At 54.9% G+C, this 25,651-nt stretch overlaps 6 protein-coding genes across 6 annotated transcripts; 5 read left to right on the top strand and 1 right to left on the bottom strand.

Annotated features, from left to right (window-relative positions):
- Positions 1-4,206: 4,206 nt before the first annotated feature.
- Positions 4,207-4,772, top strand: SLS55_004430 (uncharacterized protein; the record flags this gene model as incomplete). The annotated part of the gene is made up of 2 exons (XM_066775888.1): positions 4,207-4,258; positions 4,462-4,772. The coding sequence occupies 2 exons, from the start codon at positions 4,207-4,209 to the stop codon at positions 4,770-4,772; spliced, it is 363 nt and encodes a 120-aa protein (XP_066633769.1).
- Positions 4,773-6,182: 1,410 nt separating this feature from the next.
- SLS55_004429 (uncharacterized protein) lies at positions 6,183-7,931 on the top strand (the record flags this gene model as incomplete). Its single annotated transcript, XM_066775887.1, has 4 exons — positions 6,183-6,272; positions 6,323-7,492; positions 7,561-7,727; positions 7,778-7,931. 4 exons carry the CDS (start codon positions 6,183-6,185, stop codon positions 7,929-7,931), a joined length of 1,581 nt encoding a protein of 526 aa, XP_066633768.1.
- Positions 7,932-8,581: 650 nt separating this feature from the next.
- SLS55_004428 (uncharacterized protein) lies at positions 8,582-9,851 on the top strand (the record flags this gene model as incomplete). The annotated part of the gene is made up of 2 exons (XM_066775886.1): positions 8,582-8,911; positions 9,633-9,851. The coding sequence occupies 2 exons, from the start codon at positions 8,582-8,584 to the stop codon at positions 9,849-9,851; spliced, it is 549 nt and encodes a 182-aa protein (XP_066633767.1).
- A 1,954-nt stretch (positions 9,852-11,805) lies between these two features.
- SLS55_004427 (uncharacterized protein) lies at positions 11,806-16,755 on the top strand (the record flags this gene model as incomplete). The annotated part of the gene is made up of 3 exons (XM_066775885.1): positions 11,806-12,020; positions 12,072-12,368; positions 12,420-16,755. The coding sequence occupies 3 exons, from the start codon at positions 11,806-11,808 to the stop codon at positions 16,753-16,755; spliced, it is 4,848 nt and encodes a 1,615-aa protein (XP_066633766.1).
- Positions 16,756-18,192: 1,437 nt separating this feature from the next.
- On the top strand, positions 18,193-22,777 carry SLS55_004426 (uncharacterized protein; the record flags this gene model as incomplete). Its single annotated transcript, XM_066775884.1, has 4 exons — positions 18,193-18,315; positions 18,361-18,588; positions 18,696-21,122; positions 21,185-22,777. The coding sequence occupies 4 exons, from the start codon at positions 18,193-18,195 to the stop codon at positions 22,775-22,777; spliced, it is 4,371 nt and encodes a 1,456-aa protein (XP_066633765.1).
- A 450-nt stretch (positions 22,778-23,227) lies between these two features.
- Positions 23,228-24,386, bottom strand: CSH1_2 (CSG1/SUR1-like protein; the record flags this gene model as incomplete). Its single annotated transcript, XM_066775883.1, has 3 exons — positions 23,228-23,773; positions 23,857-24,012; positions 24,087-24,386. The coding sequence occupies 3 exons, from the start codon at positions 24,384-24,386 to the stop codon at positions 23,228-23,230; spliced, it is 1,002 nt and encodes a 333-aa protein (XP_066633764.1).
- Positions 24,387-25,651: the final 1,265 nt, after the last annotated feature.

Raw genomic sequence — 25,651 nt, 5'->3', positions numbered from 1 at the left:
ACCAGCACGGTATCCATCCAGCTTGGATCAGTGGTGTTGATAACAATTGTGATGATACTGAACTGCTTCGGGTTATGCGGGCAACAGGCCAAGCAGAAAGCCGCGCATGAGATCTTTTCTTCATCGCAACATCAAGCCTCAGCCCTACGAAATTTGGATTTGGAATGCGTCCACAACACCAGTGGCATGCGCGATGGCGGCCAGCCAAAAATCGATTGGGCCCAAGGCGATTTCGACCATTGAATCCCAGCCAAGCGGAAGAAGCACTGATAGGGCTTAGCACCCATCTTGACTATCGTACTACTTCAGCCATAGTCGGCCGCACGGAACCCATTTGTGGCAGCCTGACAGCTGCGAGCGCGCCGTCACCAGCCACCCTTTCCGCAACCGAAGCTAGTGAAGGTCATTTGCCGAAAGTCAATTTTTTTTCTCTCCTTCTCTTTCCTTCGCTTTCCGCAGGGCTGAAGGCAGACTGACTAGTTAGTCAGGCCGGCCTGACTGGCCAGGCGACGGCAAAATAACTGAGACAACCACCACTCACTAGCGACGGAGGCGGTAAGAGTGAGGCTTCCACCGCCGCTTCCATTATTTGCTTGGCTGTGCTTTGCACGTGGGTGGCAGACGACCCCAGCACACGCACGCACGCACGCTAACCCCGATACGTCGTCTGTTGGCTCGAGCAGCAGCACCGCTCTTTCTCCTCTGCGTGTACGTCATTCGCTGCCTCCGCGTGGAGATGCCGAGCGCGCCTCGCGAACATGATGTGACTGATGACGCCCGTCGTGGAGAACAGCATCGGCGGCGGCGGCAGCAGCAGCTCGCTCGCTCCAGCGCGTCGGCGCCCGTGCGCGGGGTAAGTAGATCAGTCGATCACGGCCAGCCAGCCTGCTGTCGTGCGGGGAGCAAGCGGTCGATACTACATAATGGAGCCGCGCGCCCGAGACATTGCGCTCCGAGGGAAACAAAGCAACAGCAGCAGGATAATCGATGGTCTTTTTTTTGGTGGTGGTTTCCTCCCGAAGCCAGCCAGCCAACCAATCCAGCCAACCCAGCCAGTGTGCCAGTGCCCGACCGAAGGACCCTTCCTTCCTTCCGCCGCGCCGGAAAACATAGCGTACCACTGTACGTCAACAACGGCGTCCTGTCAGAAAAAAAAATTAAAAAGGACCCTGCGTTCTGCAAAGAATACCCGACAGCCGGCCGCCAGCGCGCCAATCCGAGCTTGGGCTCTCTCTCGGTCCCCACGCCCCCCAAGTGGCTGATGTGTACCCGGGATGTGGCCTGGGAAAAGCTTTGTGGTTTATTAAGGTTGGGTGTGTGTGTGTACGGTGGGCCCGCCTTTGGGCATGGGCGGCGGGCTTCTGGAAGAGCCGCATTGGCCTCGTCAATGCCCAAAAGCGGTTGATGACGCAATGGGCTGTATATTTCGTGGCAGGTGCTGCGAGGGCCGGGCAGGGCCAGACCTTAAGGCCTGATGAAACTGCCGGATGGACGGCAGAGCGGAGCAAGGATGATGATGCGGCCGGCTCACGAAGGAAAAGGGAGAGGCACCGAGGGAAAGGGACGGAGACGAAGGAAAGGGTCTGGAACGTGTGGAGAAAGAGACGACGTGTCGCCGGGTGGAAGCTGCGCCGAGCGAGCAATCGACACTGTTTACACGATTTCATCACTACGGCAACCTTATCCTCGGGTCGCCCCAGTTCTGATTCGCCAATGCCGGTTTCCACCTTCCTGGTCGTCGAACGAAGTCTGGGTCTCGATGTTATTGGAAGTCTGACAAAAACGACGACCAAAAACACACCAAAGTCCACCCACGCACCGCAAAAGCCCTCGACCATCGAAGCCTTCCAGAAGCAGCTCCCGAAATAGCGATAGACCCGGAACCATCCCGCCGGTTCAAAGCGGTGGAGAACGTACGGCGGCCAAAGGTGACGACGATTGTTCCGCATTGCGTAACCATGTAGCTGACGCAACGGGGTGGTGCTCCACCACGATCTTTATGCTGCTACACCGCTAAAGGAAGGAACCAGACCTCACGATCAACACGCTTGACGACACGACTCGTTTGTTCTTTTCCCCGCAAAACGGGGTTGGAACGAAAGCGGGGCGATGCGCTCGGGCCGGGGCTCCGGGTCAAGGCTTCTCTCCGCGAGCTGCGTACGGAGTACAACGCATTGCCTGATCTGCATGGCTTGCTACTGGCTGTGATTGGCTGTTGTGAGTTCGTCACGGTGGTGGATGCGTCATCGGTCATCGGCGGTGGTGGTTGCGGTTCCGAGATGAAGATCTATTCCTTCGCTTGATGCAATTGATGCTGCTGACAATTAGACATGCGCTCAGAACCTATATCAAGTCCATCCGCATCCACGGATCCTGTCCCAACCCCTCTGCTGTTCGGTCCCATCCCATCAAGGCCCTGAGGTCTGGCCGGTTTCTTTTTGAAGACGCTCATCGTGATCCTTCTGCGCAGACGGTCAGTAGATTCGATTCAAGTATGATCTCACCGTACTTACCTTCTTTGCAAGGCGGAATTGGGCTGTGGCAATAGCGAGTGCTCCCATGTTGAGGAACGCCATCACGACAAGGCTGACGGTGGCGATTGTCGTTGCGGAAGTCCATGCGACCTGCTGAATCTAGTGTGTGGAGCAGCTTGAGGTCGCTGGGACGTCTGGGTAGGTCCGGGTTGCCATTGTCGATGAAGAGGTAAGGTGACAGGTCATGGGTTGGTCGATGGTGCTTTTTCTTTCTTTGCACTGCTAATTGCCTTGGGTACCGTTGAATATATAAGATAACGAGTGGGTATACTGGCTTCGCTGTCTTTTCCAATGACGACTCGGTGGCGGCTAGTGTTATGTTCAACACCAGCGTCTCGTAAGTCTGAGTATCTTCTTCTCATGAAGTTGCATCCGAAGTTGGTTGAGATGTCGCGTGAAGGCAGTCAACTTGGAGTAGGGCCGGGGGCGAGCGGGATCGCAGGAGCTGGACGGGAGGAATGGCGCGGCCACAGTTCACATACCGCGATGAGCGCAGCTTCGAAGCGGTGTCGTTGTATATGTGGAATATATATAGTTCGGAGTAGCAATCCGCGTAAGCGTGATCGATGCTGGACGTGCGCGCAAGCTAGGTATCCGTTGCGCGCGCCGCAAATCCCCCGGCCCGCCAAGCTTCGAAATGTGAGGGCTCCCGATGTTGTCTGGATGGCCGCCAAGCTCCGACATGTGAGGGTCCCGCCTCGCCTACCGTAGGGATGTTGTCTGAATGGCCGCCAAGCTCCGACATGTGAGGGTCCCGCCTCGCCTACCGTAGGGAGTCAGGGATGCTGTCTGAATTTATTCTCCACCACCTCGTTATCCGTCTCGTCACTCTACTCTGCCCCATTATGCCCGGCAACCACAGCGACAGCGACCCTGCAGCCACCCGCCGGCCATGCCAGAGATGCCGCATTTCTGAGGCCTCAATCATCGTGCGCACCTGCAGAGCGGTCTAGCTTGGTTTATCGGTCGGCTTCCAACCAAATTGTTCGTTACGTGCGCCACCTTCCACGAGGATTCAGGAAATCAGAATCATTTATTTTTGTACCAAACTTGGGAAAGTACGTGCGAGCTGAACGAGCGATGTTAGCCGAACTATTTGGCCGGAATACCACGAGGAACTTGCAGGGCGAGAATTACAAAGGACTCCTACGAGAGAATGCGTAGAATTGGGATAACTCGATCAAACTTGGGATTGCGTAGGATAAGCACCTCCGGCGAGTCAGCTAGGCGGCGAGCCGACGCGGGGTGAGCGGCTGAGTTTGGCTTGGCAGACAAGCATGAACCGTGGCATCGTGGCACCGTGGCCGTCTGCATGCGATCGCGGCGGCCTGAGTAAGACCGTGGCCAACGGTGGCACTGTGGCCATGGGAATATACGGCTCTTTGCGTGGCACCAGATGACGTCTAGCGATGGGTGGAGGCTCGCCACCCCAGCGCCGCGCCGCGCACCTGGACCTGCCAAGATTCTCGCTGGCAGCCCACGCGCGCCTGATTTGCTCTGGCGCGGCTTAGCGGAAGCATCATCAACGGTAACGGTGATCATGGTGGTGTATGGAGCGCCGATCCTGGCTGTTTTCGCTCCAGGCCCTGCCAGTTCTTTCCCGCCGCCTGGTCGCTGAATCCTCGCTGAGCTCGGGGGCCTAACCTATGTACGTGCCACGGTGCCGCGATGCATGCTCGCCAACTCCACGTGGAGCGCGTCCACTCTGCATGGCCCAAGCGCCGGTAAGTCGCAATCATTTAATACATAACTTCCGACACTCTGTGCGATGTCTAGCCTCCATCACCTCAGCTGCGACTGCCCTACTGTTGTTCGAACCAAGACCCTCCAGATGAATACTGACGGCGATGAAGGTGAGATGCGTCCGGCAGCCGGATACCTCGGGAGCTCACGTGGCAGTTAAAGCTGACGTGGATGACAACTCTAGTGTCGAACGAATCAACGCCGGGTTCCGAGACCAAGCCCCACATCTGTATGCAATGCCAGAAGCCAAAGGCGTTCAAGAGGAAGGGTGACTTCGACAATCACGTGAAGGTTCTCCATGGGAGCGTCGAACGTCTTGACCGCATCAACATGGAGGAGCTAGTAGGATTGCTACAGAAGAGTCTTGAGCAGTCGCAGAATAGCTATCGTTCACTCGAGAAATTGTCCAAAGAAGTCCAGGCTCTGCATGGCGTTGTTGACAAATGTGAGTACGCGCTGGAGTCCCCCGACGAAATCCTGGATGCTGGCTTCTGATCTTAAGATGAAATTTTCAAGTGTCTCGACAACTCGGCGACTCCTTTGTCGATTCGACCCAGCGGCGTTCATACCCACATTCGTACAATCACGATGCACAATTCGACCAAACCATCTTTCCGTCTTACGGAACCCAAGACATGCCTAGGCTTTGGTCGCATTCTTCTACAAGTCAGTATTTCTTCCGTAAATCGTTTTGGAACTCCACAATTTGTAACGACTTTTTAGTTGGGCTGAATACACCGTATCAGCTACCTCCAGTCCCCCATCCCGGTCTTCATCAGCCGCAAAGGACTCCTTTCGCTCCAAACACGAGTTCCTTTCCGCAACAACAGGCGTCCTTCGAGAGCATCATTCCTGCTGGCGAGCAACACTTGATCTTTAATAACTCAGTATGCAGTATGCCCTACAACATTGAGCAGGCCTTCAACACCACTCCATTTATGTACCCAGACTCAAATGTGAGCGAAACGTATGTCGCCTCGACCTTGACCCCGTCGATGAAGTCTGTTAACGATGCATTTAGCCACGACGATTTCCTGCAGACAGACTTCTCGATGTGAATGGCCAATATCGGTGGCATGCTTGATGATTGACCCAGGAAATGTAAGTGGCCATCCAATTGTCTTGGGCAACGGTCTTTCTGACTTTTGAAAAGGCAATACTCAGTGACTCATAATCTCGGGTGGTCATGCAACTGATGCTTGGCCTCACTTGTCCCATGGCTACTTCGTTAAGGTTACTGAACTCACTGAAAAGTTGTGAATGAGCGATGAGTACGGCGTTTTGGGCTTGGGAGCGGCTAGCGGAAGTATGAGCGATCGGTTGCGCGACATATCTGATTTCGGCTCTAATTGTTATGGGGAAAACGTCATCGAACATTGCATATGTAGCAGAGCAGAATCTGTCTCTGCTGTGAACATACTTTCAAATTCGAAATACATGGTAATGAAACCTGCCTTCTGATAGCAGCCCCCCAATACTTTTAAGAATGTGCGGGGTACCGCGACCCGCAAAATCAGCAGACACGAGCCTCATCTCACGTCATCGTCGCTTTTGGGACAACCCACGCTCTCAGCTGATGGTTAAAGTGATTTATTTTTTCCCGGTGAATTTTAGCCTTGCCATATGGCGAAGGCAGCAACCTATGATATCCGTTCTGTTGTAACAACCAAACAGAAGCCGTAACCCTTGCTCGCAGGATCTGCGCTAGTCCCAGCTGAGTGAGTGCCCTAGGGCAAGCATATGCCACAGTCAGACACTCGTGCTCTTGGCTTGCACTAACCTACATCTGTCACTGTTTCAGTTTTTGTGTTACGCTGCTGTGCCCAAATGTATAAAAGCTTGCCTGATTGATCTCCCATGTCGGCTCTCAGACTGAACCATCGTTTCTTTGCTCTTACCACCACAATGGACTCCGTCGAAGGACCACGAGGTTGGTTCTCATCGCTGTCGCGTAATGATCTACTGTTGGCTCTGGCGACGTCCATAATCGCTTTTGTCCGTCTGCCGCCTTGCCATTCCCACTCCACACAACTCACACGCACCAGTTCATCCTCCACACCATCAGTACCGTCGTCTACAATGTCTATTTCCACCCGCTCTCCAGATACCCTGGCCCCCTCGCCGCCGCCTGCACCAACCTAACCTACTGGTCCGCCAACATCACCGGCGACCTGCTCCCGTGGATCCAATCCGTGCACCAGCAATATGGCGAAGTCGTGCGCCTCGGGCCCAACTTGCTCAGCTACACCAACCCGGACGCGTGGAAAGACATCTATGGGCACCGGATCGGCACCAAGACCAAGTCCAACACCAAAGACGTGCTGCACTACCCGCCCGACCTCAACGGGCGCTACAGCATCAACGCCCTCGGCTCCGACGACGAGCACGGCCGCGTGCGCCGCATCTTCTCGCACGCCTTCTCGGACCGCGCGCTGAAGGAGCAGGAGCCGCTCATCGCCAGCTTCGCCGACCACCTCGTCGCGCACCTCCGCAAGAACGCCACCGCGGCTACCGCCCCCTCCACCACCTCCACCGCGCCCGCGCCCGCGCCCGCCCCCCTCGACCTCTTCAAGCTCCTCACGTGCACCACCATGGACATCATGTCGGACCTCTCCTTCGGGCAGCCGCTCGGGCTGCTCGACACGGCCGAGTTCACGCCGTGGGTCGCCGCCATCTTCTCGTGGATCAAGCTGTTCGACCTGTCGCGCATCACGCTCGAGTACCCTTTCCTCGGCCACCTCGCGCGCTGGCTCACGCCGCAGGCGCTGCTCGACGACCAGGAGCTGCACAACCGCTCCGTAAGGGACCGCGTCGACCTCCGCCTGGAACGCGCCGAGAAGAATGACGGGCAGCAGCATCCCGACATGTGGCACTATGTACTGAAGCAGCCCGAGGGGAGAAGGCTGGATCGCGAGGATATGTATGTTAATGCGTCGCTGTTCATGCTGGCGGGGGCGGAGACGACGGCGACGTTGTTGAGCGGGCTGGTGTGGTTTCTGTGCCGGGATCCGCCGCGGATGGAGAAGCTGTGCGGGGAGGTGCGGGGCGCGTTTGGGGGGGAGGACGAGATTGGGATGGCGGCGTTGAGGGAGTTGCCGTATCTGGCGGCGTGTGTGGAGGAGGCGCTCAGGCTGTATCCGCCGCTGCCGATTGGCCCGCCCAGGCAGGTGCATCCGGATGGGAATGTCATCTGTGGGCAGTGGGTGCCGGGGAAGGTATGTTTGTCCCCTTTGAGGGCGGTGGAGAGACGAATTGGCTCCTTTGCTGACGCTTCTGGTTGTAGACACGTGTGGCTGTTGCGCAGTACACTGCGTATCGGTCACCGCTGTACTTCAAAGAGCCGGAGAAGTTCATCCCGGAACGCTGGCTGCCCGATACGGGATACGAAGACGATAGAAGAGATGTGGTGCAAGCTTTCTCGTATGGGCCACGCAATTGTATTGGCAAAAAGTAAGTCTGGCTTGTTACCATGGAAGCTCAGGAGACTAACGTGGAGACAGCCTTGCGTACCATGAGATGCGCGTCATCCTGGCCAAGATGTTGTGGAACTTCGATTTTGAGGTCTGTCCTGAAAGCGAAGCGTGGATTATCCAGAAGAGCTATACTTTATGGCAGAAGACTCCGCTGTTGGTGAAGGCGAAATCCATACGCTAGTCTTGTTTGTCACTCTCAAGTCTTGAGGAAGTGTCTGGTATAGTGCTACGTCAAGGGGTCTCGCTTTTTACCTATTCAGCTCCAGTAGTGTATCTATCATGATCTACGAATGCTAATTTGCTCAGAGATGAGACGCATTCGGTGGAGTTTCCGCCAACAATGCCCCACTTGTCCTTGTCGGCAGCAGCCTATAAACTAAAATCTCAGCTTTGTGGCTTTCATACCTGTGATTTAGCCTTACATCATGTAGGCCAGTTCTTTCGCTTGTGTTGTTAAACCATAATTCCTGACCAAAGAAATAAGAAAAATCTTGATATGGTAAGCTTGTCAACATGGCTGAGAAGCGCCAGAAGAGGGGTTGGTCTCCTATCATACTGCGAACCTATTCTCGCATGCATGAGATCCTCAAGATCCTGTCCTTTGTGGCTGTGCTTTTTCGTATTGCGCCAAACGGGGCAAACGCCTGTTGAGCGCAATTACCCCGCTCCGTCAGCCGAGTAACTGCGTCACCGTACGAGGCTGAGCTGTTCTGATAGCCGGGAGACACGTTGCCATGCAGCAACGAGGCTGATCATGGCTGCGCCCGCAGATTAAAGACCAGGCCCTCTCCAAATCGGCACCATCCCCAGTTTCTTCGATCACTGCACACCATGCCACCGCCCCCCGGGGTATCGACCCCAACAGAGGAGAATCTCTGGAATCAGGCAAAAGATACGCTGGATCGGAGCGAAAAGGATGCTCTCGCTAATTTTCCCGCTTCAGAGAGGGGAGAGCAACTCGAGGAGATCCTCCGCCTGGTTGAAAGCAAGAAGAACGACTACGAGTCCCGGGCCACCAAAGTCCAGAATCACAAGCTTCGCAACATATATGGCAGCATCGCGCTTTGGGTGCAGCGATTTGCGTCTGTCGGAAACGTGGTCGCGTCTTACGATCCCGTGCATGCAGCCCTTCCGTGGGCAGACGTCAGGCTGATCCTCCAAGTACGCCTTTCCCCTCCCAACTCCTAGTGAGAAAAATATCTAATTATATGCTAAGATTGTCACTTCCAAACACGAGTACTCTGTTGCGATGTTGGAGAGGGTCGAACAAATATCTCGAGTGATCACCTGTTACAGAAAAGTGGAAGAGATCCACCTCGGGACCTCCAGTGTTACCGCACGCGCTCTGGCCACTCCACTAGACACTGGAGAGCTCAGAAAAGCTTTGATAAGGCTCTACGCTGGAGTTCTTCGATGGCTTGGCAGTGCAACCTGTTTCTACGGTCGAAGTTCGCGGGGTATTATCCTCCAAATGGCATACAATTACTTCGCAAAATGACTAAATCTGCCACAGAGCGATTGTCACAGAGCGTCAAAAAATCGCTATCGGATGACAACTTCAGCGCAATTCAATCCTACGAGAGCGAAATACAAAAGCTTCTCCGAATTCAGACAGACGAATGCAATCGTACCTAAGATTTGTTGTCGTAGCTAATACTGACGTTGATAGCACTGTGCGAAATCTTCGATGAGCAAAAACGTAGGACTTCGCAGAAGTCTCGGCCTTGTATTTATAGGATTGCTTTAACACTCGAGCAGGGCAACATGCGGAGATCATGCATTCACTGGATCATCTCAAAGCAGGTTCGGCTCAACAGAAAGCATAGTTCCCGCAGCCATGACGCTGATATCAGTAGATAAGGAGAAACGTGACATTTTCCAGGACGATCGACACAACCGCGAAGGACGTAAAAAGATCCTCCAAGCACTTTCTAGCATCCAATTTCGAGAGAGCCACGAGACCACTCGTGCTGGCCGCCTAGAAGACTCAGGCGCATGGCTTCTTCAAAGACGAGAGTTTGAGGACTGGAACAACTCGCTCGATTCGTCGGTTTTGTGGTTGCACGGCAGCCCTGGATCAGGCAAGAGCTCCCTTGTGTAAGTTGACATCATGCTCATGACCAAAGGATCACTGTGGCTCATGAAGCTTAGGTCCATCATCATCGATTCGATTCTGGAAAAAGAACCTCACGCGTACTTTTACTGCTCCGCTGAAGCGACCCAGAGACTGAGGTCACACCGCAGGTGACCATGCGCAAGCTCCAGTGATCCGTGCTGGTTACTACCATCGGATAGACTTCCCCTCCATATCCGATCTCCATCTCCGAAGTGGATCGGTTAGCTCTCCGGCGGAAACATACATCGCGCTACCGTGTGCAGGGACTCGGGAGCGCCGAGTGTACCGTATTCGGAGCCGTGCTTCCAGGGTCCCGCCCGGAACGAGTCTCAAAAACGTAAGACCTCTCGGTCAGAAGACACTACGCGCGATATCAAGTCATATGCGGTGAAGTTCGGGCAGAGTCGCTTGCGTTGTTCGTTCGTTCGTGTGTCAGTTCAATTATCTCGTCAGTTTTCCTGGATGGTTGCGTCTGATGTCACTCAGACAGAATTTCCGACTAAGACATACCTTTGGAGTATTAGAAGGCTCTGAGTCTTCCTCTTTTGTGGGAAAATGATTGTTGATGGAAGCAACCGTGTATAAGGCGGTTCGTTGCTGACGCGGCTTACCGATAGATCGATTTGCCATATGCCAAGCTTGCCAATCTGCCGGACTCGAATTCTGGCGGACGGCGCCGGGAACGCATAGTCCTATTTAGCAAAGCGTAAGCACAAGCGGAGGCGTAAGTAGAAGAGGGCTGAATACTAACCGCACTTGTCTTAGTATACGCTGGTAAAGCGGGTTCTTTCCAAGGCCGGCTGCCACAATCTAGAGCGGGCTGGCGCTTGACCAGTGGGAAGGCGGAGACATAAGACCCTCTTACTAGGCATGGGATCAAGAAGCTTGCTAGCTTGTAGGTCACTCGAGAGGAGAGAAGATGAGAGGACAATGCGAGCGTGTTCAAAGCCATGCTACTAAATAGGTGCAATTCGAAGACGTTGCGCCTCTGAAGTGATCGTTGTCGGTGAGTTGACAAACGGTAGTGACTTTTCCTTAGCGAGAGAGGCAGCTTATCGATCAGAAGAATAAGCATAGCAAGAAGCTTTTCTTTCGGTTCCTGAACTAAGCAGTCTCGCCTCAAGACTACCCGGCGACTGCCGCTGGCTCGTTTCACCCCCCGGCTCGTGCTCTTTGATCGAGCACAGCTTTCGCGGATAAGAAGTCACGCCAGCGTCTCCATGGGGAAGTCTAGATGCCTAGCTGGGGATCGCGGACTCTCGAACGCTTAGAATGGGTCCATGCGCGCTCTCCTTATTTCCTCTTTGGCTTTCGCAATTTCCGCATCAACCCCGGCGCTACTTGTGAAGCCACCGCTGCACACAACCTCGAATGGTGCCGGCTGATCAGCGACGCTGGACAATGCTACACCAGTTGGTTGAACATTCAATCATCACGGAAATCCCGACTTCGCCATGGCAGCGCAGGATGCAGCCTCCCGCAGCATCAGCCTCGTTCGCCAGGCTGTCGGCGGGATGGGTACCTACGTTAGCCTGCTCCTTTGGGATTTTAGCCCGCCACAACACCGCCACTCAGCCGCAATCCAGCCCCAAAACACTGCCGAGATACCCCTGTGGAATGTGCCGGTCTTTTGGCCGTTCACGATACTGAGCAACACCTACTTCCAGCCCCTCTAGACTTGCGCCCACATGGCCTGTTTTGCTTGGCAACGAGCGAGGCTGAAGGCCCAGAGCAACTTTCACGCCTCCAGATGCAGGCATGCGGAGTAGCTCCGGCGACGCCGCTGTGCATGCTAGTCAGGCTGCAAGACTTTTTGTATAAGTGTAGTCGTGAATCCTCTGTCTGAGAAAGATCCAGGTCACTTTCCGGGTAGTCCTCTGCAGTCATTCTCTTTGCGTTGTGGTGCCTCTCGGCCCGCTTCAGCCTCCCGCCCTTCACCATGCTGTGTACCAACATGGCGTCCCTTCTCTCCCACCCCACCCTCATTCTTGGCCTCTTGGCCGCACAATCGCTTGCAATTCCTGCCCCTCTCCCTTCCGCCACCTCCGCGCCGGCTAAGCGCGATGAGCTGTCGTGTTGGGACAAGGTCAGTGATGGCCACGTTTTCCAGGCCACCAACGCCCAATGGGACATTGTCTGCGGCACCGATTACGCGTGAGTGCACTTCCTACTCGCAACGTCAAATATATGCTGACAGCTGTGCAGAGGCGGTGATATGGGCACCTCTTGGGTGGGCTCTTTCGAGGAGTGTATCCGGGACTGTGACACCACCAGTGGCTGCGTTGACGTCTCCTTCGTTTGGCCCAACGCTTGCTACAAGAAAAACGTCTTGGGTTCTGCCTCTTCTGTCGACTCTGTCTGGACCGCAAAGAAGAAGTCCACTGGTTCCAGCACTGACACTCCTGTCTCCGCTGCTCTTTCTTGCGAAGGTGGTGCCAGCAATGGCATCAAATACACTTCCGCCAAGGGGACCTTCCTCGTTGAGTGCGGACTTGATTACGCGTAAGCCACCACATCCATCGCAATGTGTAACCGACTAACGATGACTTTCAGTGGTGGCGACATGGGCTCTTCAAGCACCGCTTCGTTCGAAGCTTGTATCGAGGACTGCGCTTCGACCGACGGCTGTATCGACGTGAGCTACGTCTACGGATCGTGCTACAAGAAGAACGTCCTCAACACTGGCGTCGCCGTCGACTACGTCTGGTCCGCCAAGCTGGTCGAATCCGACACGGATTCCTCGTCTTCCACTGCCACCATCACTTCCGCAGCGACTACCGCGACCGCAACTGCCACCGCGACCGCCATCACCTGCCCCGGCAGCAATGGCACCACCACCGGCATGTCGACTGGCGGCACCTACGAGATCCTCTGCGCCATCGACTACGCCGGCGGTGACTTCAAGGAGGTTGACACGCCTACTTTCGAGGAGTGTCTCGAGGCCTGTGACAAGAACGATGGCTGCGTTGCCCTTTCCTACGTCGCACCATCCTGCTACCTGAAGAACGAGCTTACGGCCCCTGCTGCGGTCTCGTACGTGTGGGGCGCCGTCGTCAAGAAGGCGGCCAAGGACCTCTACGCCTTCCCCACCGTCGCCGACCAGCCTCTGGAAGCCGGCGCCACCGAGTCCATGATGGGCGAGCCGATGACGCTCGAGAGCCCACCTCTCGCCACCCTCGGCCCCGTCGCGCCTCCGGGCATCAACATGGGCGGCCTCAAGGTGCTCACCCCCGACCCGACCACCGAGCTGTGGTACAACGGCGACGACGACGCCATGGCCGACGACGACTCGGGCGCCGTTACTGTCCGCCTGACGATCGAATACATGTACCCGTCCATCGTGCTCGACCACTCCATCTACATCACCGGCATCTCGTGCGGTGGCGGCGTCCTCACCGGCACCTTCACCGAGCAGACGCCGTTCCTGCACGCCGCCGAAGAGTGGCCCAGCCAAGCCCCGATCCTGCTCATCAGCAGCGAGTCCAGCTGCGGCAACGGCGCGCAAAACGCCTTCTGGCTCGCCAGCTCCGTCGCCTTCGACACGGGCGCCATGACCTTCAGCGCGCCCGGCGAGTCGGTCGAGCTGGCCGACATCTACACCAACATGGACATCGACTTCGGCAAGATCGACTACGACACCGACAATGACAACGGCACTTCCTCTGACGACGGCACCGCGTCTTGCGGCAGCCCCAGCTCGCCATTCTTGGATGATCTCCCCGCCGTCGACTGCGGTGCCGATTTCGACAAGGCGCTTGACGATGCGCTCGGCTACTACGCTGCCAACGGCGCTGGCCAGCAGGTCGTCCTCGCTGCGGCGGGCGTTCCTGCCGACGACAGCGAGAACTCGCTGGCCAAGCGTGGGTGGTTCACCTCCCTCATCAAGGCCGTGGCCAAGGTCGTCGTTGCCGTGGTCAAGGTCGTCGCCGTCGTAGTCCAGGCGGTTGCCCAGGTCGTTGTTGCCGTCGTCCAGAAGGCCGTCGAGGTCGTCAAGGTTGTCGTGCAGGCGGTTGTGGCCGTCAGCATCGCGGTTGCCACCCAGGTGGCCAAGCTCGCCGTCTTCATCGCCACCGGAAACTACAGCAACAGCCTTACGCTGCCCGTCAACCTCGGCCCGCCCGCCTCGGTCCTCGAGGAGTCTCCTTGGGGTACCACCGGCTTCAAGTTCTACACCTACACCCCCGAGGAGGGTGGTGAGAAGTGGGAGGCTTCTGCCGCCGCGCTCGAGAAGATCCAGACCGAGCTGATTGGCGAGGCTGATCCCGAGCCGGGTATTGAGCTCTGGTGCGTCGACTGCGGTGTCAGGGGCAAGATCGTTGCCACTGGTTCCATCAGCGCTACGCCCCTCTCTGGCTTGAAGAAGGGTAGCATCGGCATCTCTGGTAACATGTACGCCGGTGTCTTCCTCGGAGTCAACGCCTTCACCCAGTGGGAGAAGACCGTCCGCAAGGACCTGTTCGTCAAGGGCCTGCCCGGTTGGTCCATTCCCGGCATTGTCAGCTTGGGTCCCCGCTTGATTCTCGCTGCCCAGGCCACCATCTCAGTTGAGGCCGAGGGTCAGCTGCTCACCGGTGCCAGCTTGAACTGGCCCAACTTCCAGGCCACCCTGGATTTCGTCGACAAGTCTCAATCCTCGCAGTCTGGCTGGACTCCCGAGCTCACCAAGAAGTTCGAGGCCCACGGCGAGGTTACTGCCACCGCCGCCCTTGGTCTTCCCGTCATTGTCAACTTCGGCATCAACATTCTCAACGGTGTGTTCGAGAAGGGCATCAACCTGACTGACATCCCCGCCATCACCGCCGAGGCTTCGTTCGAGGTCGATTTCGGAACCGACAAGAACCAGATTGGCAGCGACGAATGCGAAGGCATCGACTGGGACATCTCGCTTACCAACGAGGTCCGCCTCGACGTCAGTGACGGTCCTGGCTTCACTCTCAAGCAGTGGGCCTCACCTGCGCTTGCCAGTGGATGTATCGGTGCCAGCCGCGACTCCGACGACAGTGATGGTGGTGATGATACGGCGACGACTACGACCGATGCTCCTATTCCCGAGCCCACCGTCGAGGATCTCAGCCTCAAGTGCCCTGCGGCCGACGGAACGACGTACACGGACGCGAATATGCTCACCTACACGATCAAGTGCCACATCACGGCGCAGAACAACGACATTGCGGGTTCCATCCAGACCACCTTCGACGACTGCATCAGCTGGTGCGGCAGCATCTCCGGCTGCGTCGCCGCCGTCTACGTCCCCGGCCGCACGACGGAGAACTGCTACGCCAAGAACCTCGTTGGCCCGACCCAGTCCGACGCCGCTTGGGGCTACGAGATCGACCTTGCCGTCATGAACAGCCCCTTCACCATCCTGAGCATGATCTATGCCGATCGCGACATCACCGCCGCCGCCCAGAACAACATTGTCCAGGGCAACAAGCTCGTCATCAACACGAACACCATCTCGGGCTGGGCCGGCGACCCATGGGGCGGCAACCCGAAGAGCATCTTCCTGCTCTACATGTACGGCGCCGAGACGCGGACCTGGAACAGCGTCGATGGCCAAGGCACCTTCACCATCAGCCCCGGCGCAGCCTACTGGCCTTCGCAAGTCGTCCCCGGTTACGGCCAACAGTGGGGCGTCTACAACCTGCAGATCGTCGCCGTCATGTACGGAGCACAGCCCATCACCAACTTCAACGTGTGGGCGGGCATCTACTACGCCGCCCGCTACGTCGGCCAGTTCCAGTTCACCAACGGCAACTTCCAGTGGGACACGTGGCCGGGCATCGTCAAGACCGGTGTCATCTGGTACAAGGATCTCGAGACGGGCGCCTTCTACTCCATGGCCGTCCGCGAGAACCAATGGGGCGGTTTCGCCGCCGTCCATGCCCGCAAGCGTGATCTGCTCGATATTGGCTCTGCTCCTTACGGCAACGGCACCGACTCCAACTCGACCATGACGACGTCGTCTGACATCTCGATCTCGACGCCCTTCCTCAGCTCGAGCTCGTCCTCGGAGAGCGAGATCGTCACCTCGACCACCGATTCCGACTTCCCCCAGATGACCCCGAGCGGCGGCGTCACGGTGGCCAACAGCACCTCTGACAGCAATTCCACCACCACCACCCCCTCTTCCGAGTTCCCCCAGATGACCCCGACCAGCAGCAGCAACAGCAACTCCACCGACACTGAGTTCGCCCAGCTGACCGTCACCAACGCGACCGACTCGAGCAACTCCACCACGGCCGAGTTCCCCCAGCTCACGCTCACTAACACGACCGACTCGAGCAACTCTACGTCCGACTTCCCCCAACTCTCCCTCACCAACAGCACCACCAGCGCCAACTCCACCTCTAACTCCACCACCACCGACGACGACATCAACGTCGCCGCCTTCACCATCAAGGACACCACGGACACTCTCCTCGTCAACGCCGGCACCAACGGCAACCTCTTCCTCAGCGTCATCGGCGACACGACCGACCTCTCCAACCTGACCACGGGCTCCTCCTTCTCGGGCGACGCCACCTCCGCCACCATCTTCGGCGACTCCGAATCGCGTCTCCTGCACTACTACCCCACCGTGATGAGCAAAACCGGCGCATCCCGCCTGCGCCTCGCGGCGTGGGACGCGTTGCCCAACGGCGCCAAGGTGATCAACCTGACGCCGATCGCGACGGGCGGCGTGAGCATGCTGATGGCCATCGACGCCGACGGCGAGTACTTCTGGCCGTTCTTCTGCGGCATCAAGGGCCAGCTGAACAAGGTGTTCCTCGTCCGCGATCCGGATGCCGGCGCGGCGGCCCTGGAGGCAGCGGATATGAAGTTCACGGTGACGGGCGGCGAGGCGTATAGCTGTAACCCGTTGGCGTTGAAGGCTGAGGCGGTGTAGAGGGGTGTGGGTGTGTGGAAGTTTTAATGTGGGAATGATGATGTTGATTTGGCGGTTCTTAATTGATGATCGTAATGGTAGATGTGTGTGTAGAGGAGGAATTATGGGGAGGAGTAATTTAGGATAATGATGTAGTCTCGTGGCTAGTTTTAATGAACGTTGTATGAACGGAGCTTGAGCAGCACATTGTGGTGACGTTGGAGTATGAATGATAGGGCTTGACGGAAGGGAGACTCGGCGCATTTCAGGATCCGGACACAACGTTGACTATGCAGCAAGTCGAGCTCGTTCTGGCGCCAGCGCTGTGTAAAAGAGGGGACGCGGATGGTGAGCAGTACGACATCAGTTAATGTGCTGCAAAAGCACTTGTGGTTATGTAGCCCTTGAAGAGGTAGCCACTTCAGCGCGTATATTTGAGAACCGACAAAGTATGTAACAATAAAAAATGAATACAATCACAGCTCCTATAGCATCCAATTACATCCACCGCGAAGCAAATTTTTATACCTGGGTAGTTTATTCTGTTTTCTTGTTAGCAGATAAATCATAGCGTTTTAATGAGATATCAGCGTAAGCCTGCATAGTACATAAAAGCGGGCTCAATTCGGACCAACAGATAAGCTCTATACCGGTGCACTTGAAATCCAGCCTTGCCATGGATCTTTTTCAGCTGGGAGGGAAAATGCATCGCATCAGCCTCACGACGCCTCTAGTCTAGCTCAGAGCCCAGAGTCGTGCGGGGTAGCGGCAAATCAACCCTCAAGGCGATTCCAATGCAAATCAGAATGATCATCCAAGCCACATACTGCACGACGCTGCCTGGTTCTGGCTCGGCTCACCTACCGCGTAAGGAAAATCAGCCTTGCTTATGTTTCACGCGAGCGAGCCCCCCTCCAATGAATCAAATGCGCTCTTGTCAGGGATATGCTGCATCTCGAAGAAGGCAACCATGTTGCCTTACGAACTTCATCGCATGGTGGCTTACGTGCATCATCATACTTGGCCTTGGTTGAGCCCCGATAGGCCAACATCTCAGCTTTCTAAATGGATAGAAAAAAAAGGCAATTTTACGCTAGTTTTCAGCTGTGAGAGGGCGCTGCACAAGAGAAGAAAAGGCGATCGACGTCGTGCTGTCAGCTCTCACTGGTGGCGCATGCTAATGCGGAGAACGACCCCAGCTGAAAGTTGCATCGATACGAGTAGAATAAAAAATAATGACATTTTATTGGAACCAAAGCATACCCCCCACATCGGCAAGATTATGGTCAGGCGCACTGGTGCAGCTGGCATTTAAACCAGCCTGGTGGGCCGGTTTCCTTCGCGATCGATCTCTTTCTTATCCATCCAAGTGACAATTTCCTCACTAGTGGAATTACTCTATCGCTTTCTCAACAACTCTTTTCGTGCCGACCTTGCTTTCGGGAAAGGGTATCAGCCATGGATCCGGACATAGTGGAAAGGTGGGAGGAAGCGGCTCAAGCGTACAGAGACATGGTCGAGGCCGATCGAAAAGCAGACCAAGCTGAACATCGTGGATGGAGAGAGCATATTGGGTTCAAAGTTAGTCGGCTTATGGTCAAAAGAAAATGTACTAACGGCACATAGAAAGGAAGAGACCAGCAGAAGAAAGGCACCGAAACGATCCAATGCGGCCCGAACACTGAGACCCCTCAGCAGCTGCTAACACCTGAGCAAGTTGTTGCTCAGCTTCAGAAGCCCCTGGATCTCAAGGAAGATCTCAATCCACGATGGGAGAAAACCAAAACGCAAGCAAAGCACGTCCTCGGCTGCGTTGAACGACTCGGCGGATTTGCAGCGAAAGGCGCATCTACTGTAAGCTACACTTATATATGCCTCTGTCCCCCTAAACCGCCATACTTCTCCATCATATACTTCCGAATATAGTGCTTGGATTCTTACATTGCCTCTTCTTATCATAGGTCTTCGAGCCAAGTGAGCTTTGTTTCAGCGCGGTCTGTTATCTTCTCGAAACCGCGCAAAAGTATCACGACTACTTTGCCAGTCTCGCCGTTCTTTTCGAGCACATTACTCCGTTTCTCTACCGATTCGAAATCTACACAACGGCAAAAACATCTGGGGCTGTAACTCCATCAGGCGTCATGCGTCCTCTTCTGCAGCTCCTTGAAAGCTTCATCTGGATATGCTGTCATGCTACGAAGATTGCCCAAGCCGGAAAATGGGAGAAGACCAAAATTGCACTGGGAATCTTGTTCTTCCGCACCGATGGTGGGATCAATGACCAGCTCGACAGAATTGAACGACTGACAAGCGAGGAGCTGAAGATGAACGTCGCCTTGATCAAACGCTCGGTCGAAAGCAGCGAAGCTGGGTTGAAGGATGTGATGGACTTCATCAGAGAAACCGAGAAGTCAAAGGAAGATGAGAGGACCCAAACCAAGAACCAGAAAATTATTAAAGATGCACTGGGGATCAACGAACAAGAGTCTCAGTGGTCGGTTACCCAGCAGGAATGCCAGAAAGACGTGGCGGTACTCACGGGAGACTGGCTTCTTGAAAGCACAGAATTCTTGAATTGGTCAGAAAGACGAGATGGTGTGGACAACCCTGTCATGGCCTTGGAAGCCCCGGAGCTCTGCGGAAAGACCTACTTGTGCTCACAAGTCATTCGCGCCTTACAATCTTCTGTCAACACGGTGCCCAACAATGTCTTGCAAGGATATCGCGCTTTCATCGGATACTTCTTCGTCAGCAACAAAACGAAGAGCGACAAGAAGACGACAGTGTTCGAGGCAGTTGCTGCCATCGTGTGGCAATTAACCGAAAAAGATCGCGTATTCCAGAAACACGCAGCGAGCAAGTGTCGAGAGCAGGGTCTGTTCTCGAAAACAGGGCTGCTGTGGCAAGACGTAGTCATGTCGTATAAAGGGCCGCGTATCATCTTCTTCGTTGTGCTAGACGGAGTTGAACAGGCAGATCAGGACGACGAGCTGGAAAGTGTCATCCGAGGCGTCTTCGATTTGAACCAGAATCAGGCCGGTGGCAAACTCCAAGTCAGACTGTTCATGACTGGTACCGAAAACAAGCTGGATGAACTGGAGCAACGGAGCAAGACGAACTTCGCCAGGAAAAAGGTAGTCGGATTCAACCAGAGCGATATCCAAAGGTTCGTCAACGAGAAGATGGATCGCGCATACAACAAGAATCCGAGCGAAAGCCTTGCTCCCAACAGCACCTTGCGGGAAGATATCGAAAAGACCTTGACTGATCTTCCCGGGGATTACAACCATCTGAATGGGTTGTTGAACCGGATCAGTCGAGAGGAATACGAAGAAGGTATCAGGGCCATTCTGAACAATGCTGCAAAAAACAACCAGCAGTCCAACATGAGAAGCTTGATCGAAAAATTGGACCAAACGCTGGACCAGGATAGCATTGAGGATTTGAATGAAATCCTGCCGTGGATCGTTCTTCCGGAAGTCTGGCCAACGCTCAAACAGATCGAGGCTGTTCTCTTACTGAGTCGTGGAAAGTCATCTGTGATACCGCTAAGGCGGCGTATCAAAGAGAAGTATCCTTCTCCGTTGCTGGAAATTGACGATGATGACAATGATATATGGTCGCTCTCGACCTTGCATTATTTCACCGAGGAATCCACCGAAGCAACCGGGGAAGCTGAGAAGGATTCATCGGAAACTCGAGAGGATACAACCAAGACGTCTGCAATGGTTACTTCAAACTCAGAGCATCAGTTGCACTCGTCCGAGATTCTTTTAGTTAAGAATCTTCTACTTTCCGTCTGCGGCACGGCCTTGTACGAAAGGTTCCAGTTCGACGACTTCTTCGAGAGCAAGGCTTCACCTCAGCGCAGGACGGCTATTTCATATCACCAAGTCGACGGACACTTTCGAATTACTTTATGCTGTCTGAAAGCTTTGTGCGGTCCCAAAAGAACTGAGGCTGATGCACTCCATGCTTACGCAGTCGAAAACTTGCCTTGGCATTTGAGCATGGTAGACTCGGAAAGCCTCCGTCATACGGATCCCAATGCACGAAAAGCCGTCGGCACGATGCTCCACGACTTTCTCACCCATGATGACTGTCTAAGACTGTGGCTAGATCCAAGAAACTCCTCAGACGTTCGTTCCGTCTGGCTTTACAACAATGAGCCGCTGATCCAGATATCCAGATGGTTCCAAGACTTCGTAGCCATGGAGGGCGTGCCGGAAGGTGAATCCAGAGCCTGGATCGCAAAGGCTCAATACTGCGATGAGCATCATGACTCCATGTTTTTCCATGCTTCGAGGTTTATGGCTAAACAATGGTTACAAGATGTGCATTGGGATGTTTCGAGTACATTTCTTTGGATCCATGGTTACACCACGAGGGTAAGGAACAAGACGCAATAGTCCTTGTCAGCACCGAAATTGGAACTAACTGTTGGCACCAGATATCTTCGCTCGGAAACTCCATGACTGAACGCATCAACAGCGATCCCGAAGGCGGTACGATTACAATTGAGATGATCTTGAAGACAGAGGAATGGGCCATGGCTCAGCTCAACATGTCGAATTCCAGCGTGTGTTCCACCACTAGAGTTGCTGATACTCTCCTCTTATTCGACCACGTCGACAGAGCTCTGGAGAGCTGCAAGAAGCTTCTTGAGCGCGATCCTTCATATTGGAGAGCAAGCTGGTGCATCGCCCGGGCTTACCGGTCAAAGTATGATTGGGAGAGTACTTATCAGACCCTTACACCGATCATTGCGAACTTCAAAGACCTGGCAACTATTGAGGAGGGACCTGACTCAGTTTGGCAGGAACTCCTGAGGCTGTTTGGAGAATGCTGCGAACACCTGTCCAAGCCCGAGGAGGAAATTGAGGCTCTTGAAAAGTTCCTCAATCACTTCCCAAAGCACTGGGATGCTATCAAAAGGAAAATCCACCTCATGGTTCAAGTTGGGGAACTCGAAGATGTTGTCAAATTCCTCCAGAGCTTCTGCGTTCCCTCCACTGGAACTGAGCAGAATCTCGTGGGTGAGCTGTTTGTACAATGTGCAGACTCGGACGACTTCCATCATGACATCGCCTATGCAGCGCAGCAGAGCGAGAAGATGGGACTGGTGGAACAGGGTTACGGTGCCGCTGAGAGCGCCGCACACAAGGACCTGGACGCGCTTACACGGCTGCGCTACTTCCATGGAATTGCTCTCTTCTACCAAGGAGATCAGGGGGCAGACATCCTTCGTGCCATCAAGCTGTGGGAAGAGAACTTCTGCCAGGTGACGGACGAAGACTCCTGGGACGCCAGGCAGTTCAAGTACAAATCTGCCAAGAAGCTCGCAGCGGGCTATTTCCATCGATGCAAGCGATCGAATTGGGACACTGAAGTGGCCGACGAATGCACGAAGAAGCTTACAGAGCTACGGAAGCGGTATCCCGATGACTTCGGCCTATACGAAAGTATGATATTCAGCCGAATCTACGAGCGTATCCGCAACTCAGAAGCGTTCAACGAGTGTGTTCGCGTACACTTGCGCGATGCCTTGGATCTTCTCTGCGACGACGACCCCAACAACGACTGGCAAGGCTACTTTGGGCTTGCCGAAGCCCTGTCGTTCATCGATGAGAAGAATGCTCTCGCGGCTTGGTCGTTGATAACCCCTTACGAAACCGAGAGAGCTGTGATGACCCTTGAGGATGGTGAAGAAGCTCCCGATGGGCCGAAGAGTTCGTTTGGATCGTCCGGACCTCTCTTCAACACCTGCGATGGCTCATGTGGCCATGCTTGGACCTTTGCCGATGACATGTACTATTGTCGTGAATGCGCCGATGTCCAATTTGAGAAGAATTGTTTGACACAGCTCCAGAATAGGCAATTGAAATGGAGAATTTGTAGTCACGACCATGAATTTATTCACATTCCACCATGGGACGAAGAGGCTGCCAGAGCACGTGGAAAAGACCATGTCATCGTCGGAGGTGAGAGGATGGAGATCAAGGCTTGGTTGGCGTCCATCAAAGCACAGTATCAACTTGAGTGAGAGTATCGTCTGGCGTTCTCTGGGTAGGTCTTTCGGGTTTCAGTTTCAGCCGGTGCATGTCTTGGAAACGCCAACCGCTGCAAGCAACTACGGTCAAATGCAACGCTCGTTCGGAGAGATCTTTTCAGGGGAAAAACATGACTACAATTCTGCAGAAGTTGCTATAAGTTGATCTTTCAAAGTATGCCTTGTCTATTTATAGGTCATTAAATGTTATCGTATCCGCCGGGAACTCTTGCCCCATCTGAGTGACATGGGAAAGTGTACAAAGGAAAAATCCACAAAAGAAAGGGCACCATCCATCCAAGCGCCATTACAGAAACGAGCGACCACTTATTCTCGCCAGTACGTGCGTGCGCAGTACGTGCGTGCGCAAGGCTGAACTGCCACGCCGCCGACACACACATCGCCGGGCAAACGCTGCGCGCGCGCTCGCCTCCACGACTCACGCTACACCTCGCCGCGCTCGCCCAGAGGGTAACAGTCCCTCGCACTGTCTCCCAGCGGGTAATAGTACCCTTCCTCACTCCCACGGCGACCGCGACAGCACCTCAGCGACACCACCCCCATCACCGCAACCGCCACCAACGCACCCCCCACCGCCAACAGCGCCGCATGATCCGCCGCCCAAAAAACAACCCTCGCATCGCCCTGATGCCACGAGCTCCCGCGATAACTCCTAAAGACGCTCTTGCCATCGCGGTCGTAGTCGCCCGGCATCAACGTAAACAGCAGTTCCTCAGCACTGCTGTTGTCTGTCACCTCCCGCAAGTATTCCTCGCGCATCTCGGACAGGAAGAGCGGGCCCGTGCTGTACATGACGGTGAGGTACGGACTCGCCCAGTTGCGGTTGTAGGCGGGCAGCGCGCGGATGGCGCGCTCGAAGAAGGCGTGGTGCGGGATGCTGCCCATGACGTCGTTGCTGACGCCGATGGGCGCCGTGAGCGGCAGCCATGCCGGGTAGGGGAGGAGGGCGTCGAGGCGGCGGTTGCAGCCCTGTTTTGCGTGTGTCAGTCTTTGTGTGTGTGGGAGGGTGGGTGGTGAAGAGGGGGGATGGGGAGGGGAAGAAGGGAACGCACGTCGTCTAGGTCGATGTAGATGCCGCCGTAGTGCACGAGCGCGAAGTAGCGGATCGCATCGGCGCGCTGGATCGCGTGCGGGTAGCTGTCCCACGTCGGCTTGAACCAGGGGTATTCGGCGGCGATGAAGTCGTTGGCGCTTTCGTCGGTCCAGAACTGAGTTTTTGTCAGTGTTTCGGGTTTGGAGGTGGGTGTGTGTGTGTGTGTGTGTCAGCGGTGCTCGTGCCTACCTTGTATTCGTAGTCGGGATGCAGGTCCAGGCAGGACTGCTGGGCCGTTTTCCAGTGGTCGGGAATGGTGCGGTTTGCGTAGGTCTGGTGGATGATCTTGGGTATCTTGGCGTCGCTGATGTGGATTGTATCGAAGTCGGTTGTTGGATGGACAAGGAGTGCGAGCGGTTTCCTGAGTAGATGCACAATCTCCCATGAGAGGAGTGCAGAGAACAGGACGCAGCCCAGCACCCGTAGACGTAGCCGTTTTCCCTCGAAGCAGCGAGAAGTTCTCTTGATTATGGAAGATAGTTGAGTCATGATTATCGTCGTGATGGTATCTCAGGTGCTGGCTCCTTTCTCGGTGGATGAGGGCTGGTGGATCAAGGAGTTGAAGGATAGAAAAGCCGTGGCGGTGAGTGCATGGTGCTGTGGCGGACATGCCAGTCCAGTTATAGATGTCTGCATGGCTCTCGTATCACGGGCTAGGGGGGGTGGCACAGCAGTCGTTCTGGCCTTTGATGTTTCGTACGCAGTGGTGAGTGGTGCTAAGTGCGCGTGCCAGGGGGCAGTGTGGTTGATTCTTCGTGGCGGCAGGCACGGACTATGCTGTGTCAAGCGCTGGCCGGTGTTCTCGCTGTACAGCCTCTGGAACAAAGCGCGTATGCCTTGCGGCGCACTTGATCCAGTCGGGAAAGAGCAAAGATTTTCTTCCGTCTTACGATACAATTTCCCAATGGCTGTCGCTTGTTCATTCTCGATGTGACTGACTTTCCTCTGGCAGCTGGTCGAATGATCAGAGCTTTGCCGGACAATTGGACAAGTACAAGACGGTCCGAAGCAGACACTGGTGGCCTATGCGAGTCTGCCTTGTCGTGTGTTCTCCAAAAGGCCTAGACATGACCGCGCAAGGAAAACGTCTCTACCATCTCCACATATGTGTCGCGACAACCTGAGCGACTCGGACTTGACCGCAAGATGCCCCACAATGATCAGGGCACACGTTGCCATGAGTACACAAGTTAATCATGTTTGGCTGTAGATGGTGCAAATATGGACCTGTCTAAAGCAAGTAAGAAACTGTTTAGTACGCTAAAAATGTGCACCGCTATGATAAAATCAGACCCAGCTTTGGGACTGGTGAGAACTCAATAACTTCATTGCAACAGTGTGTACGAGGTCAGCTTTCCGCTCAATGATATGATAAATCGATGGATTGTTTGTGCGCACATGATGCAGTTCAGCAGCCAGTGTCTCCTAATGAGTGCCGGTATATGAATTTCAGAGCGAGTAATGGTGATGCGTTCAGGAGAAAAGAGCGGTTCAGAGCAACAAACTACAAGAAGTTCGGCATACATACTAGCGATACAGGCATCTTTGGCGGTTTTCAGGCGAGAACTGGTAGGCTACTTCCGACGAGCGTCTAACAGCAGGACGGCAACGAAGTCCAATTCTTACAGCGGGGAAGGAGCCGTGGCGGAGCTCCAAGTTTGCTTCACGACACGGGGAGATGGGCAGTAGTTGGTTGTTCGAACTGCTTAGTAGTTCGAAACTGCAGTCTAACCACTGCGGCAAGGCTGAATAGC

The sequence above is a fragment of the Diplodia seriata genome, assembly GCF_021436955.1.
Source record: "Diplodia seriata strain FDS-637 chromosome Unknown scaffold_4, whole genome shotgun sequence".
In the NCBI taxonomy this organism is placed as follows: Eukaryota; Fungi; Ascomycota; class Dothideomycetes; order Botryosphaeriales; family Botryosphaeriaceae; genus Diplodia; species Diplodia seriata.
Note: the sequence above shows the minus strand (reverse complement) of the source record. Positions and strands in the feature narration are given on the sequence as shown.